Source organism: Coenobita brevimanus, chromosome 65 (assembly GCF_032717465.1).
Source record: "Coenobita brevimanus isolate Jiangsu-jjx chromosome 65, ASM3271746v2, whole genome shotgun sequence".
In the NCBI taxonomy this organism is placed as follows: domain Eukaryota; kingdom Metazoa; phylum Arthropoda; class Malacostraca; order Decapoda; family Coenobitidae; genus Coenobita; species Coenobita brevimanus.
In genome coordinates, this window is record NC_137018.1 from 51,793,973 (window position 1) to 51,808,472 (window position 14,500).

General features: G+C 43.7%; 1 protein-coding gene and 1 non-coding gene across 2 annotated transcripts in view; one reads left to right on the forward strand and one right to left on the reverse strand.

Annotated features, from left to right (window-relative positions):
- Positions 1-453: 453 nt before the first annotated feature.
- Positions 454-14,500, reverse strand: part of LOC145404881 (protein Skeletor, isoforms B/C-like) — a 31,343-nt gene continuing 17,296 nt past the window's right edge. Inside the window, exons 2-6 of the mRNA XM_080276382.1 lie at positions 3,867-4,019; positions 3,520-3,595; positions 2,066-2,186; positions 1,196-1,361; positions 454-1,083 (exon numbers count right to left, since the gene is read on the reverse strand). Of these exons, the coding sequence (XP_080132508.1) occupies positions 836-1,083; positions 1,196-1,361; positions 2,066-2,186; positions 3,520-3,595; positions 3,867-4,019 (764 nt within the window). The 3' untranslated portion in view covers positions 454-835. The remainder of the gene's footprint in view (positions 1,084-1,195; positions 1,362-2,065; positions 2,187-3,519; positions 3,596-3,866; positions 4,020-14,500) is intronic.
- TRNAV-CAC (transfer RNA valine (anticodon CAC)) lies at positions 11,083-11,155 on the forward strand. The gene has a single exon. It is a non-coding gene; the product is annotated as a tRNA-Val (tRNA).

Genomic DNA, 14,500 nt, shown 5'->3' on the forward strand with positions numbered 1-14,500 from the left:
CGTAAGGATAAAAAAAAATAATGGGAATACTTTTCGATATTTGTACGAGTTTGTGAATCAAAGCATACACTTAAAATCTTTAAGTCAACCTTAGCAAGAAACCCTGAACATGAACAAACGTCACCTGCCAATGGAAAAAAAAAAAATGAAAGTACCATATACGGGTGGCAGGAAATATCAGAAGTGGTATACAATATTGTACAAGAAGTTTTCCTCAAACAGAAGTCCTCCTCTGCATGGTGATTCCTCACGATTACTTTTCTCTCGTAGATGATATGTTTTTCTAGGAAAAGCACAGACATGGGAAAGTTCAATACCCTGCTTTCCTAGTCCTTCCTGCCATAACAAATTTCAGTTACAACAGGAAGAGGATAGTAATTTTGTTCTGGATAAACGCTGGGTTGTTGGAATACAGTCCATTCAATACTTAAGGTTTAGTAGTCAATGTGTTTATTCATATCAACGCCACTCATCCATATCACAAAACAACAATTGATATACAATAAGGTAAAAACAGCGAATAATTTACACAGCACCAAATACACCAAATGCTAAAATCGGGAGGACAAAAGGAGAGAGAGAGAGATACGAGATGACGGGCACTATTCTGTCAGTTTAGGAGTTTCATCAGCACCACTACCAGTCTAGTATGCATGTGACCTATTAATATTCTCCCATACTTTACTTATCCCAGTCATGCAGGAGAATTTCGTAGGTGTAATACGATAAAAATTACTGTATTTTTGTCCTGTGTCAAAGCTAATTTACATTACTGGATGAGGTACTAGATGGCCTTCTACTCTGGCGGGAATTTGGCCCCTAGTGACTCTTCTCTTCACTTGGGGAGGGAGGAGAGGGCCGGTGGGAGGAGGGCATTGGGGTCAAAGGTGACGGAGGCCAGCATGCCCTTCGTGGGTGACCAAACACCGAAGTACTGTATGGGTTGGCCCTGCACCTCCCTGGGCACGGTAAGCTGGATAGTGCGCTGACTGTACTTCCGCAGGGGCGCCAGGGAGTTCTTCTCGTCAGCCACCTGAGATCCGCTGGCCTCTGCATCGCCACTGCCCATAACGAGGATGGCGTCTGTGGGGGGACAGGTGGTAAGGAAATGCATGGTATATCCAGGCTACTTTCAGACAATTTTATTTAGCACTGGAAGATTCCCTGACAGCAAACAAATTAAACCATCGCTGACCTGGCACGGTGGCGTCAAAGGTGAAGTCGTCAACCCTGATGGTGTTGGTGTCGACGAGTGTGACCCCTGAGGACCTGATGGATGGCTTGTCACTCAGCAGCCCCGGGGCATACTGAGGGGCCGGCTTCACCAGAGTTCTTGGGATCTTCACATGGCCAAAGTCAATCTGTGGAAATAAATGAGATATATTCAGTCTGCTATCACCCTACAAAAGATACCCTTTACCTGTTTTAACTCAAGTGATGGCTAAGTAGAGTTGGGCTGGAGCGTGACTGAGTAACTACCAAGGAGACTCATTCCTACTTCATAACTATCTCATCAAATTTCAAGCGAACTCTACATAGTACTGGAGTTATTGAAGTTAATCAGAATGGAAAGTGGATACGAATAGTAACCAAGGAGACTCATTCCTAACTCATTATTAAAGAATGGAAAGGTGAAGTCAAGACAATCATAAATACTATCTATCTATCTATCTACTGCCGGACGCCTTAATCCCGTAAGGGGTGGCCACAAACAAATCTCCATGTCGCCCTGTCTCCCGCCTGCTCCCAGCTCACACCCCCCTCCTTCATATACCTCTCCACTCCATTCCTCCATCTCATCCTTGGCCTTCCCCTCCCTTTCCCCTCCTCCACCTCCCTCACATATACTCTCCTCGTCAGTCTCTCGCTCTCCATCCTCTCCACATGGCCAAACCACCTCAACTTAAATACTGAAGACATTAATAGTGGTACTTAATCTCTTTCCTATTTTTTTCTCTCTTAATCTCTTTCCTATTTTTTTCCTCTCTTTTTCTCTTTCCCTCCCACCCAGTCTTATCCTCCTTTGAGTAGCCCAGTTCCGACGGATGAAAACAGCAGGACTCACCGCGAACTGCCTGCACCACACCGAGAACCACTTGACGTCACTGAGGGAGCGCTGGCCCTTCTTGGTGACTGGGAAGCGCAGGACGAGGTTGCGGTTGCGGTATGGGCCCAGCACCTCAGCCCTACGGCGGGGGAAAGAGGGGGCATTAGTTGACTTTATTACCAATTACCATTACTAGATCTGTTATTAACCTCATCACCAAACTGCTTGCAATATAAGCAGTCAGTTTAAATATGGAATAATTTCCGAACCTAATGAGGTTAATATTAGATTTAAAAGTTCGCCGTTATCCAATAAAATTAAAGCTGATTAAAAAGTTTAAAAAAACGATGTGACGTTTAAAGTAAAATATCCACCCACGGTGCACACATGTCCGCATGTTGCTCTATATAATACATGACTGCATTTGCTTCAAACGTCATTCATCATTTTATAAAACTTTATAATCAACTTTAATTTTCTTTGATAACGGTAAACTTTTAAAGCAAATTTTGACCTCGAGCTTCGGAAATTATTCCATGTTTAAATTGGTTGCTCATATTGCAATTTACAAATATAAATGTGTTAAAACGAAAGCTGTACATTTACCACGCTCCTCAGTGTTGCATTAACCAATGACCATCCTAAATTCAAACGTTTCTTGGCTCTACTGTAGGTATCAGAGCTGAGTGAACAGGGTATAGTCATCATCATAATCATCAGTCACCACCATCACCACAGTCATTATCAACAGTATAATCATTATCAACATGGGTAACAAACAACATGCAAAAAAAATATCTAAAAATAAAGAGGATAGGAAATACTTCCAGGGGTCTCTCTCTCTCTCTCTCTCTCTCTCAAGGGTAAAAAGGTCTTAGTATGATGGAGGTGACAGGGGTGGAGGTGGTAATGATAGGATGGGAGGGAGGGAGAAATGAGAGGCATGGAGAGAAGAAAGTGAGAGAGAGACGGGGGGAGGGGGAGAGACGAAAGGGTGGGTAGAGGAAGGGAGAGAAAAAGGAAAGGAAGATGAGAGGGAAAGATAGGGGTGAGGGGGAGGGAGGGAGGGAATGGTAAATGGAGAGGATAAAGGAGGGACGAGATACTTAGGGAGGATAAGGTAAAGGGGAGGGAAGGAAGTACAAAGCGAGTACAAAGGAAGGGAGACAGGGAGAAGGACAGAAGGTAAAAGGGAGAAATGTGGGGGTAGAATGGGAGCAGGGGGAGGGAGAACAAGAGGAAAGAAGAAAGCCATAAGTAACCAAACAGCTAACTCAACCAATCCCAAGTTACACTCGCCAAACTCAACCAAACATAACTTGAACCTAACTAAACCAAACCGAACAAACTTTAACCTACAGTAACTAAACCAAACTTAAATTTAACCCAACTCAAACTACCTCTAAATTAGCTCTACCGATCCTAACTTCCACTAACCCAACTCAACCCACTTTTACCCCAACTCAACCCACCTGCCTCTCTCGTCCGGGATAATGAAGCCTCGACTCGTGGGTTCGGGGGTTTGATTCCCGGCAAAGAAGAAGGCATCTGAAAAAAATATAGATAGAATTTTTGAATACAGATGCAATTTGTTTACCTCTTTTTTTTTTGTGTGTGTGTGCCTTATATTTACGTTCACGCGCGAGGATGTATTGTTTTTGGTCCGTGTGTGTGTGTGTGTGTGTGTGTGTGTGTGTGTGTGTGTGTGTGTGTGTGTGTGTGTGAACAGTACAGCAACAGCTCAAACTGGATGGCATGAAGGCCGGGTCACCTAGCAAGGGAGCCCTCAACGTCTGTATGATCTGTAACACCGACCCACCTGGCGCCTCCCCATCATAGGTGAAGCCCTGGATGAAGACGGTCGTGTTGTCTACGGCGTACACATCTCCCGTGACCTGATGCTCCAGCGTAGACAGCCTGCCGATGTAAACACCCTTGTACCCTCCACTGTTTGCAGCAGACGCCACCACACCTGTCGAGGGGAAAGGAGTTAGTGGAGAAAGGATTGCCTGGGAGCCATTAGGAGTGAGGTATTATTATTACTATTATCATTATTGTTATCAGTGGTGGTGGTGGTGAACTAGTAGTAGTAGTTTTTTTAAGACTTCTAATGGGCACTGCTGGAGATCTTTATCATTCATTTATTTATCTATTTGGTTATTTTATTACTTATTTTATACTGAGGTTCTGTTGAAGGCTTGTCTCTCTTGCTTGGTGTGGGTTTCATCTTTTAATGTCCGTGTTAATTTTAGTCTTGCTTCACGGCGGTAATGACCTTAGATTTTACCCCTACGAGATAAGACAGTGTAATCAGTTTTCAATGCTTATTTCCTCATACCTGTCTGCCTCCCTACCTTACTCACCTGCCTTCCTACCTTAACCATTACCTACCTTCCTCTATTATTCCATGTCCTGCCTTCCTTGCTACCTACCATCTTCGATCAATCTTCCATGGTTCCTTCCTCTTCCTTACCTGTCTGCCTGCCTACCTTACGCACCTGCCTTCCTACCTTACCCATTACCTACCTTCATCTGCCGTTCCCCGTCCTGCCTTCCTCACTTACTACCACCTTCGATCAATCTTCAATGGTTCCTTCCTCTTCCTCATACTTCACTGCCTGCCTACCTTACCCACCTGCCTTTTTACCCACTTACCTACCTTACCCATTACCCACCTTCACCTGCCACTCCCTGTCCTGCCACCCTCTCTACCTGTACCTAACCACCCTACCAATCTACCTACGCCTCACAGCAACCCCGTCTTACCTCACCTAAACTCTATACCACCTACCTACCTTTCTAACAAGTAACCCTGCCTTCATCCTTTACTTTTAATTTCAACTCAGACAAATACCTACTTACCCACCTCCCGACCTACCTACCTACTTCCGTCTTTCGACCTACTTCCCCATCTCCCGACCTACCTACCCACCTACTTCCTCACCTCCGATCTACCTACCTACTTTTCCATCTCCCGACCTACCTACCTACTTCCCCACCTTCCGACCTACCTACCCACCTACCTACTTCCCCATCTCCCGACCTACCTACCCACCTACCTACTTCCCCATCTCCCGGCCTACCTACCCACCTACCTACTTCCCCATCTCCCGACCTACCTACCCACCTACCTACTTCCCCATCTCCCGACCTACCTACCCACCTACCTACTTCCCCATCTCCAGACCTACCTACCCACCTACCTACTTCCTCACCTCCCGACCTACCTACCCCCTGCCTGAATCCGCTACCCGTTCGTGACCCATGCGACCTCCTCCTGACCTCACCACTTCCTTCCTCATCACACACCAGGCCTCTCAAAGCTGGTGCCGTGGTGATGGTGATGTTACGAGTGGTGATGGTGTGATGTTTGAATGGGGATGTCATGAGGTGCGGTGTGAATGGTGTGGTGAGGGAAGTGACGTCTGAGTGGTGATGGTGTGGTGAGGGTAGTGATGTCTGAATGGTGATGTCATGAGGTTTGAGTGGTGTGGTGAGGGAAGTGATGTCTGAATGGTGATGTCAGGTGAAATTTGAGTGGTGATGTCAAGCTGTGATGCCAGTTAAATCAAGCAAGTGGTGAGGTTAATGATGTCATTAGGCGAGATCTGAGTGGTGATGTCAAAAGTTGTGATGTCCAGGGAGTGGGGCGTGAGTAGTGATGTCAGACGGGTGATAGAATGAATTTAATGATCCCAGACCAGTGATGTCAAGGGCTGGGATGTGAGTGGTGATGTCAGAGTGGTGATGTTAGGGTGAAGGTGATGTTTTCAGGTTGCTGTGTCAAAATGGAAAGCAATACCAACGAAAAAAAAAATTGTCAATAATATATAAAAAAAATGCATCAATTCCTCATATAAACAACTGGGTGTATATTTAGGTACACAGGAGCATAAAACACCCACACTTACACTCGCAGTATATTCTCTCTAACATAGTCTTTCAATAAAAAAATATATATATTAAAAGAAGTATGTGCCAGTAAACGTTTATAAATTTTTAAAAACAATATTTAAACATTCAAAACTATCAAATCGTAATTCAGTAATATCCTCCCCTCCCCTCCCAATGCTCGGCTTCAACATTGAGGGGGGGGGGGGTAGTCACTGCGAAGAAGAAGAAGAAGAAGAAGAAGAAGATGATGATTATGACTTATGACCAAAAAAAAAAAGACAATGATTTACGTCCAAGTAGAAGAAGATTAATACTCAACTACAAGAGGATTTTTAAGGCAGACAATTACTTTCAAATTTAAATCTACCCTCAACAGTTCATATCCTCCAACTACATTGCTGAATCAACAGGGACAAGGAGAAAACAGACTGCGCCTAGTAGTCTGACCAGCTCGCGAACCAGACCCGAATACAGAGAAGGGCAAAGTGGTACGGGGAAGCTGAGGAGGGTACGTGGAGGGGGATCTGGCAGTGATAGTCCCGTCGCATTAATTTTACTTGAGTACAGGGTTTAAGTGGCTACAGAAAATGGGAATTATCTTGAGCGGGAACTTACCTAAATACAAATCCTACTCGAACATACTTCCCTTTGCGTAGTATTTTAGGTAACATACTTCCCTTTGCGTAGTATTTTAGGTAACATACTTCCCTTCGCGTAGTATTTTAGGTACTAATTTGTGGTCAATATACAATCTGTCTCTTTATCTACCTTTACTCTCTTGTGCCCTTAATGTCTGGCCATCAGCAACGACTGACAGTGCTGGGGCTTGTATTTGATGTCTTATAACTAATCTGAATGTCAAACACTCCATGTTTATTTATGATATTTTCCGGGTTTTATTCTACTTAACGACATATTTCCCAAGCTGATGGGGTTTTTGATACAGCCTTCACTAACCTATACGCAGAAAAAAAAAAAAATCGTCCAGATAGTAGCAAGAAAAAAATCTGGCTGATTTTTCTTCGTAATGGAGGTATACATTTCCTAGTAAGAAGCAGCAATTCTTCCGCGGTATTATACAGCTTATTCTCGTCAACGTCAACTTATTCCATTCAACACGGAAGAACTTTTCCAACTGAAGGCGTCATGTATAGCCTTAAAACACTCACTCTAACACCCACCGCCCGTTGGCACAGTGGTAACGTTCTCGCCTGCCATCTGGCAGACGGGGGTTCGCGCCCCGCTCAGGTTGCGTAAAGTTTCCATTGACGAAGCGGGTGGGTACTGTCCTCCTTGAGCAAGGGGATGGGTGTGTGCTAGTGTGAAGGTAACAGCCTTGCCCATAGATCGGACTATATGAGCTCTCAGCCCTCTTCCGGGAGGGTAAAAAGCTGCCTACTAATACCATCATAACACACATTTTATCCCACCGCTGCAACCAGTTTCATCTTTGAATTCAGAGTTTCTAAGCCATTAAGCGTCCCCTCAATTCCCCCCCCTCCTTACTTTTTTCTATGTCCTTACGATCTCTCAAGTGGTTCTCTCTCTCTCTCTCTCTCTCTCTCTCTCACGTAATAGCCAATCTCCTGCCTTCCCCATGCCGCCATGACCCCCATCATTTCTCCTTACCTTCCTCACGATCTTCTTTTGTTGTCTTCTCCCCTTCCCCTTTGTCTCGACCCTCCCACATGGCTCTCTCTCTCTCTCTCTGCTGACCCCTTCCTCTCTCTCCCTCTCCGTCCACCGTCAAACCTGCTTTCCCTTCTCTTCCTGACGCAATCCTTCCCACCTCTCTCTCTCTCTCTCTCTCTCAAATACTTTACCCCCTCCCCCCGTCTTATCCTTCCTTGGAAAACCCTGGTTATGTCCTAAGGCAGTAACTAGCCTTGAAAGAGAGAGAGAGAGAGAGAGAGAGAGAGAGAGAGAGAGAGAAAGAAAGAGAGAGAGTATGCATGTGGGAGTCTGAGAAATGTGTAAATCATGTGCCTGTCTGTGTATGTGTTAGTATATGAGAGAGAGAGAGAGAGAGAGAGAGAGAGAGAGAGAGAGAGAGAGAGTGGGGGGGTCAGTATTAGCACTTTACTTTCTTACTAGTCACGAAGAAGTGCTGTGGAATGGACGCACAGCCGTAGCACTGGCTCTGAGCTACGTGAAATAAGCTGCAAAACAACGAATATCTGGGCCAAGTTAAGGTGAAAGGACCAAAGTATAAGGTTATGAGGTAGGAGGGGAACTGAACGAAACATCTGCAAGCAAGTGTAGGCAAAGGATGGTTCCAAACACCTTTAAGGGTAATACTTGTTCTGCCCCCTCATCCACCCTTCTAATCTCCTCCCCCATCACCACTACTATCACTTGGGTACACGCCGTGCCGTCTGAGGCTCTACCGCACCTGCCACACACACACACACACAAATTCACTTCACCATCCCACACCACATTCTGACACCATACCTTACCAAACCATTACACACACACACACACACACACACACACACACACACACACACACACACACACACACACACACCCATCTTACACCAGATCAAAACTCCCACTCCTTCCTCATATTCACCACACTTCACCACACAAGTTAACTCACCACTCATCACTGTCAACGCACACAAGTAATACATGTAGGGACTAGCAGCTGTTCTGGAAGGAGGTGAAGATGGTCAGAGTTGGAGCAGGATCGAGTCTAATTTACATACTTCACCTTAACCCCTTCATTTCAGGGACACGTTTTTAATACATATACCCTGTTATCGTCAGACGGTTTTGTCGAATTAGGAAGTTATAAATATCCTTCATTAACCCCTTCACTGTCAAGCTGAATAAAATCGTCCTATATCAGATTAAAATATAAATAATGTACTGAGGTTGAAGGGGTGAATATTCTTGAGACATCCAGATATACACAGAGGAAGGACGTGGTGATGGGGCGGTGTGTGTGTGTGTGTGTGTGTGTGTGTGTGTGTGTGTGTGAGAGGGAGGGCGGCGTGACATGGTAGAAAATTAAGGATTGTTACTAAGTACGCTTCCTTTTACTGACGTCACCTTTATATGTGATTCCTGACAACACGGTAGGTGGATGGGACGTGGTGGTGACGGTGAGGGTAGCAATGGTGTTGGTAGTAGTAATAGTGGTGGTGATGATAATGGTGGTGGTGCTAGTAGTAATAGTAGTAATAGTAATAGTAATAGTAGTAGTAGTAGTAATAATAGTACTAGCAGTAGTAGTAATAGTAGTAGCAGTAGTAGTAGTAGTAATAGTAGTAGTAGTAGTAGTGGTGGTGGTAGTAGTATTTGTAGTAGTAATAGTAGTAGTAGTAATAGTAGTAAGAGTAGAAGTAGTAGTAGTAGTAGTAGTAGTAAGAGTAGTAGTAGTAGTAAGAGTAGTAGTAGTAGTAGCAGAAGTAATAGTAATAGTAGTAGTAGTTGTTGTAGTAATAGTAGTAGTAATGGTGGTGTATGAGGGAGGGTGGCATAGCATGGAAAGAATTAAAGTTTTATTGTTACTAAGGTTCCTCCTGTTTACATCACTCCTGGATATGGAAGCCAAGGATCCTTCAAGGTTCCCGACATCAAAATAATTGCCTGACATCAAACACAATACCCGGATACACAACAAATTAAAGCACTTGACGGGACAGGCTTCTCGCGTAGTTAACAGATTTCGCAAACATATCTTCCTCAGCGATTAATTTTTTACTTCTTGCTGCAGTCACATTATATTTAGCCTTCGAATGCCTCCTGGTAGGTAGTGAAGGGGTTAATGAGAGATATCTACCCCCTACCAGTAAAATAATAATAATAATAATAATAATAATAATAATAATAATTGCCATAAGCTATACCCTTCTTAACCTAACCTAAATTTTCGTCCTTTTTAAAATTCATTTCAGGTGGTTCAGTGCTAGACTATGACAATGCTAGGGGCTCTACATGCCTTCCATAGCACTTCTTCGTGACTAGCATCATACAGTGCTAATCCACTTACAAATGAGCATTCGAGATGGAAACGGCAAAAATTCCTTCCGCAGCACTGCTTCGTGACTAGCATCATACAGTCTAATCCATTGTTACAACTGTGCATTCATGATGGAGAGACGGCAATTTTAGGCCAAGTTAAAGTAAAATGGTATAGGCAGAATGAAATCAATGGCGTCCTGCGATTGAAGTTGGTAATATCAAGAAATTAAACACTATATCAGTATTAAAAGATAAAATGTTACAGGTAAATGATATAAAAGCTAATACTGATAACATGGAAGATAAATCGCTAAGGAAGAGGAGCTACGAAGAGTCCTATGATCACGTGATTCCATCTTATCGGTCGTGGCCACACCTGTGTTTACCCTCTGGAACCACAAACATCCTCCACCTGGGATTTCCCTAAGTTGGCTATCATTGTTTTAGACACCATCACCACCACCACCACCACCACCACCACCATCACTACCACCACCACCACCAAAAAAACCACAACCACCATCACTATCAACACCACCACCACAACCAACAACAACAACAACAATAATAACACCATCACATACCACCATCACCACCACCACCACCACATACCACCACCACCACCACCAACTACACCGCCCACAATAATAACACCATCACTACCACCACCACCACCATCCTCGCACCTCCTCCTCCACCTCATCACTGTATTCGTATATACTGTACTGTCAAACTTTAAACATATACAACAACAGTATATATTTTTGTCACCACTATATAAGGCAGTCTGAATCGCCGAAGATGTAAGTTAATTCCGGGAGTCTGGATCTATGGCAGTTTTATTTTAATTTTTCTTTTTTCCTGCCACTAATGGATGGTTTGATTACTCTGACGTACAGATTTTTTTATTTGTTTATTTATTATTATTTATTTTTTTTCATCTTGGAGCTTTTTACTTTGTACCACCATAACCAAAAACATCGATTTACTTCTCATGTTCACCTCCACTCCCCTCCGCCTCACACACAGTACAAATCAATCCTTAACATCTCTCTCCTTATCATTCCTTTCTCGCTATTTCCTTCTACGCTCTAACAACTGAAAAATTTTTATAGACTATTCTATAAAAACTCCGCCACCTGCCATAGAATACACCTGAAAATTTTCACGTTTTCGTAGTGTAGTGGTTATCACGTGCGCCTCACACGCGCAAGGTCCCCGGTTCGATCCCGGGCGAAAACATAACATTTTTACAACTGACTAGCAAGTTTCAAATTATTTCAAACGGATATTTACAAGCGTTCAACTATATAGGTTTCCACTTCTTCGCTTTCACAGTTTCCGACGCAACTGACTAAATAATCCTGTTATTTAGGGCACAAGTACTAAGTAGTAGTAGTAGTAGTGGTGGTGGTAGTAGCAGTAATCGTAGTGGTGGTGGTAGTAGTAGTAGTGGTGGTGGTGGTGGTCATGGTAACTATCTAGGTAATCGTAGTGGTGGTGGTGGTAGTAGTAGTAGTAGTAGTGGTGGTGGTCATGGTAACTATCTAGGTAATCGTAGTGGTGGTGGTAGTAGTAGCAGTGGTGGTGGTCAAGCTGATGTACGAAGTGACAAGTTGATATTTTAATATCTTGAGATATATGACAGTTGTTCTGCTAACTTAGTGATTTGGGTTGGGAATGGTATTAAACAGGCGGCCTCTCCCTCTCTTTCTCTCGTGTTTGCATGAGATAGGTTACCCGTCAAGTACTGAGCTGGGCTGTTCCTTTGACCGGTTCTGCAGCTTTCTCTCTCTCTCTCTCTCTCTCTTTCTCTCTCTCTCTCTCACGTCATTCTTCAACGATTAGACCTTCTTCCATTCCTCCGCTTCCTCTTCTCTCTCAGTCCCCCCTCCTCTTCTCTCTCAATCCCTCCCCCCTCCCTCCCTCCTCTTCTCTCAATCCCTCCTCCCTCCCTCCCTCAATCCCCCCTCCCTCCTCCTCTTCTCTCTCAATCCCCCCTCCCTCCTCCTCTTCTCTCTCAATCCCCCCTCCCTCCCTCTTCTCTCTCAATCCCCCCTCCCTCCCTCTTCTCTCTCAATCCCCCCTCCCTCCCTCCATCTTCTCCCTCAATCCTCCCTCCCTCCTCCTCTTCTCTCTCAATCCCCCCTCCCTCCCTCCTCTTCTCTCTCAATCCCCCCTCCCTCCCTCCCTCCTCCTCTTCTCTCTCAATCCTCCCTCCCTCCTCCTCTTCTCTCTCAATCCTCCCTCCCTCCTCTTCTCTCACAATCCCCCCCTCCCTCCTCCTCTTCTCTCTCAATCCCCCCTCCCTCCCTCTTCTCTCTCAATCCCCCCTCCCTCTCTCTTCTCTCAATCCTCCCTCCCTCCTTCTCTTCCTCCTCCTTCCTCCTTCTTCATCCCCCTACCATTGCATCTTTCCTCCTCAACCCCTCCCCATTCCTCCCTCTTCCTCCTCTTCCCCCCTCCACTCCTCTTCCTCCTCCCTTACCCCTTCCCATTGTCTGAGCCTCTCCCTTTCATTTATTCTCTCATGTAGCCGTTTTTAGTCTTTTATTACTCTACGTATTACCTGGAGAGAGAGAGAGAGAGAGAGAGAGAGAGAGAGAGAGAGAGAGAGAGAGAAAATATTGCTGCATTCTTATTAAATTTTACATATTAAAAATAAAAAAACACAGTAAAGAATGAAAATCCTGATAAAGGCTTTGAGACACTGCTTGCATCCCTTCCCTAATAAGGCGGGCACGCAGCAACCGTCTGTCTACACACTTTCTCTCACCTTGTTGGTCCATATCTTTAAGACCCGTATCTCCAGCAGACAGGCAAATGACCCCCCCCACACACACCTCTCTCTCAAATTAAAGAGCTGATCGGTCTCTCATCCCTTTACATACACAGCTGGTCAAATTTACAGTAAGTTTCCTCACTCTGTCTTTCCCATTGCCTACGACCTCCAGTCCTTTAAACAGTGTGTCCAGGCATCTCGGTTTGAACGGACAGTGAGTCTGGCATTCTTTTATTCAACTCTCTTTGCAAGGAATAATTTTGCTGGCTCAGTGACTCTCTCTCTCTTTGCACAAAAACAGAAAGAAAAGAAAGAAAGAAAGAAAAAAAAACAAAATATGGACCCAAACTCAGACACAAATACACTGACTTCAAGAAAAAAAAAAAAAAAAAGTGACAACACAAGAAAAACAAATCAACCTTTCGCACAAACACAACACAAACAAAACAAGCTAAAGACACACAAAACAAGCACCAAACCACCTTCCTCTCGGCAACGCAAACACCACTTCCCAGACAAACAGGGCAAACAAAACACACTCCCACCACCACCACCACCCCCTCCGCCGACCCATATACCGAAATAGCGAAGTCACCCCAGGCGGTCAGTGTTGGGGGAGAAGAAAATGGATGGCTGGTTGGTTGGTCAGTATTACATCACCGTTATCATCATCTTCATCGTTATCATCAATTTTTTTATCGTTATTATCAATTTTCTCATCGTTATCATCAATTTTATCATCGTTATCATCAATGTCTTCATCGTTATCATCAATGTCTTCATTGTTATCATCAATTTCTTCATCGTTATCATCAATTTCTTCATCGTTATCATAAATTTCATCGTTATCATCAATGTTTTCATCGTTATCATCAATTATTTCATCGTTATCATCAATTTCTTCATCGTTATCATAAATTTCATCGTTATCATCAATGTTTTCATCGTTATCATCAATTATTTCATCGTTATCAATTTTTTCCATCTTTATCATTAATGTTTTCATCTTTATCATCAATGTTTTCATCGTTATCATCAATTTTTTCACCATTATCAAGTTTTTCATCCTTATCACAATCACCATCGTCACCATCACCAGTATAATCATCATAATCACCATCTCTTGTATAATCATCATATTTCTCATCATCGCCATAATCATCACCGTCAACATTAACAATCATCACAGACTTTAAATATCATATCAATACGATTTTCTCCATTACCCATTATCTACATTTCATCCCTTAACTGTACATTTAAATTCAAGTTTATTCGAAATACCGTTAACTATATTACAAAGAAACCCTCCGCAGAGAGAGAGTGAAATGGTAGGTGTTGGGCCAGTCCTAGAGAGAAAAAATCTATGTGCTTTTAACAATTTCCGTTTCTGTTCATTAATAATTCAGTTTTACGTTTTACTTTGTCCTAGGCGGGGGGGGGAAAAAAAAATGTGCCTTTACTCTGTTCAATAATTACCTTTTGTTCAGTGTTACCTTTTACTAGCAGGAAAAAAAAAGGAAGCCAAACACAGGAAGCTTAAAATAATCGTTCGGTCCACAGACAGTTCGACAGGTGAAAGCCAGAATCAACAGCCCTTCACTTCACGACGGCTGGACACTTCGGCCCGAAATGTTGCCGTAGCCTCCGATGCCGCCTGGGTAACTATTCCGTCTCTACATTTACATGATTTTAACGGTACTATGCGAAAATTTGGCTCTGTTATCTTCGTTTTGTTTTTTTCTTGGAGGGAACGATCTTGCGGGTTTCTGGCCTTTGGTTCCTTCTTCCTTACATAAAAATAA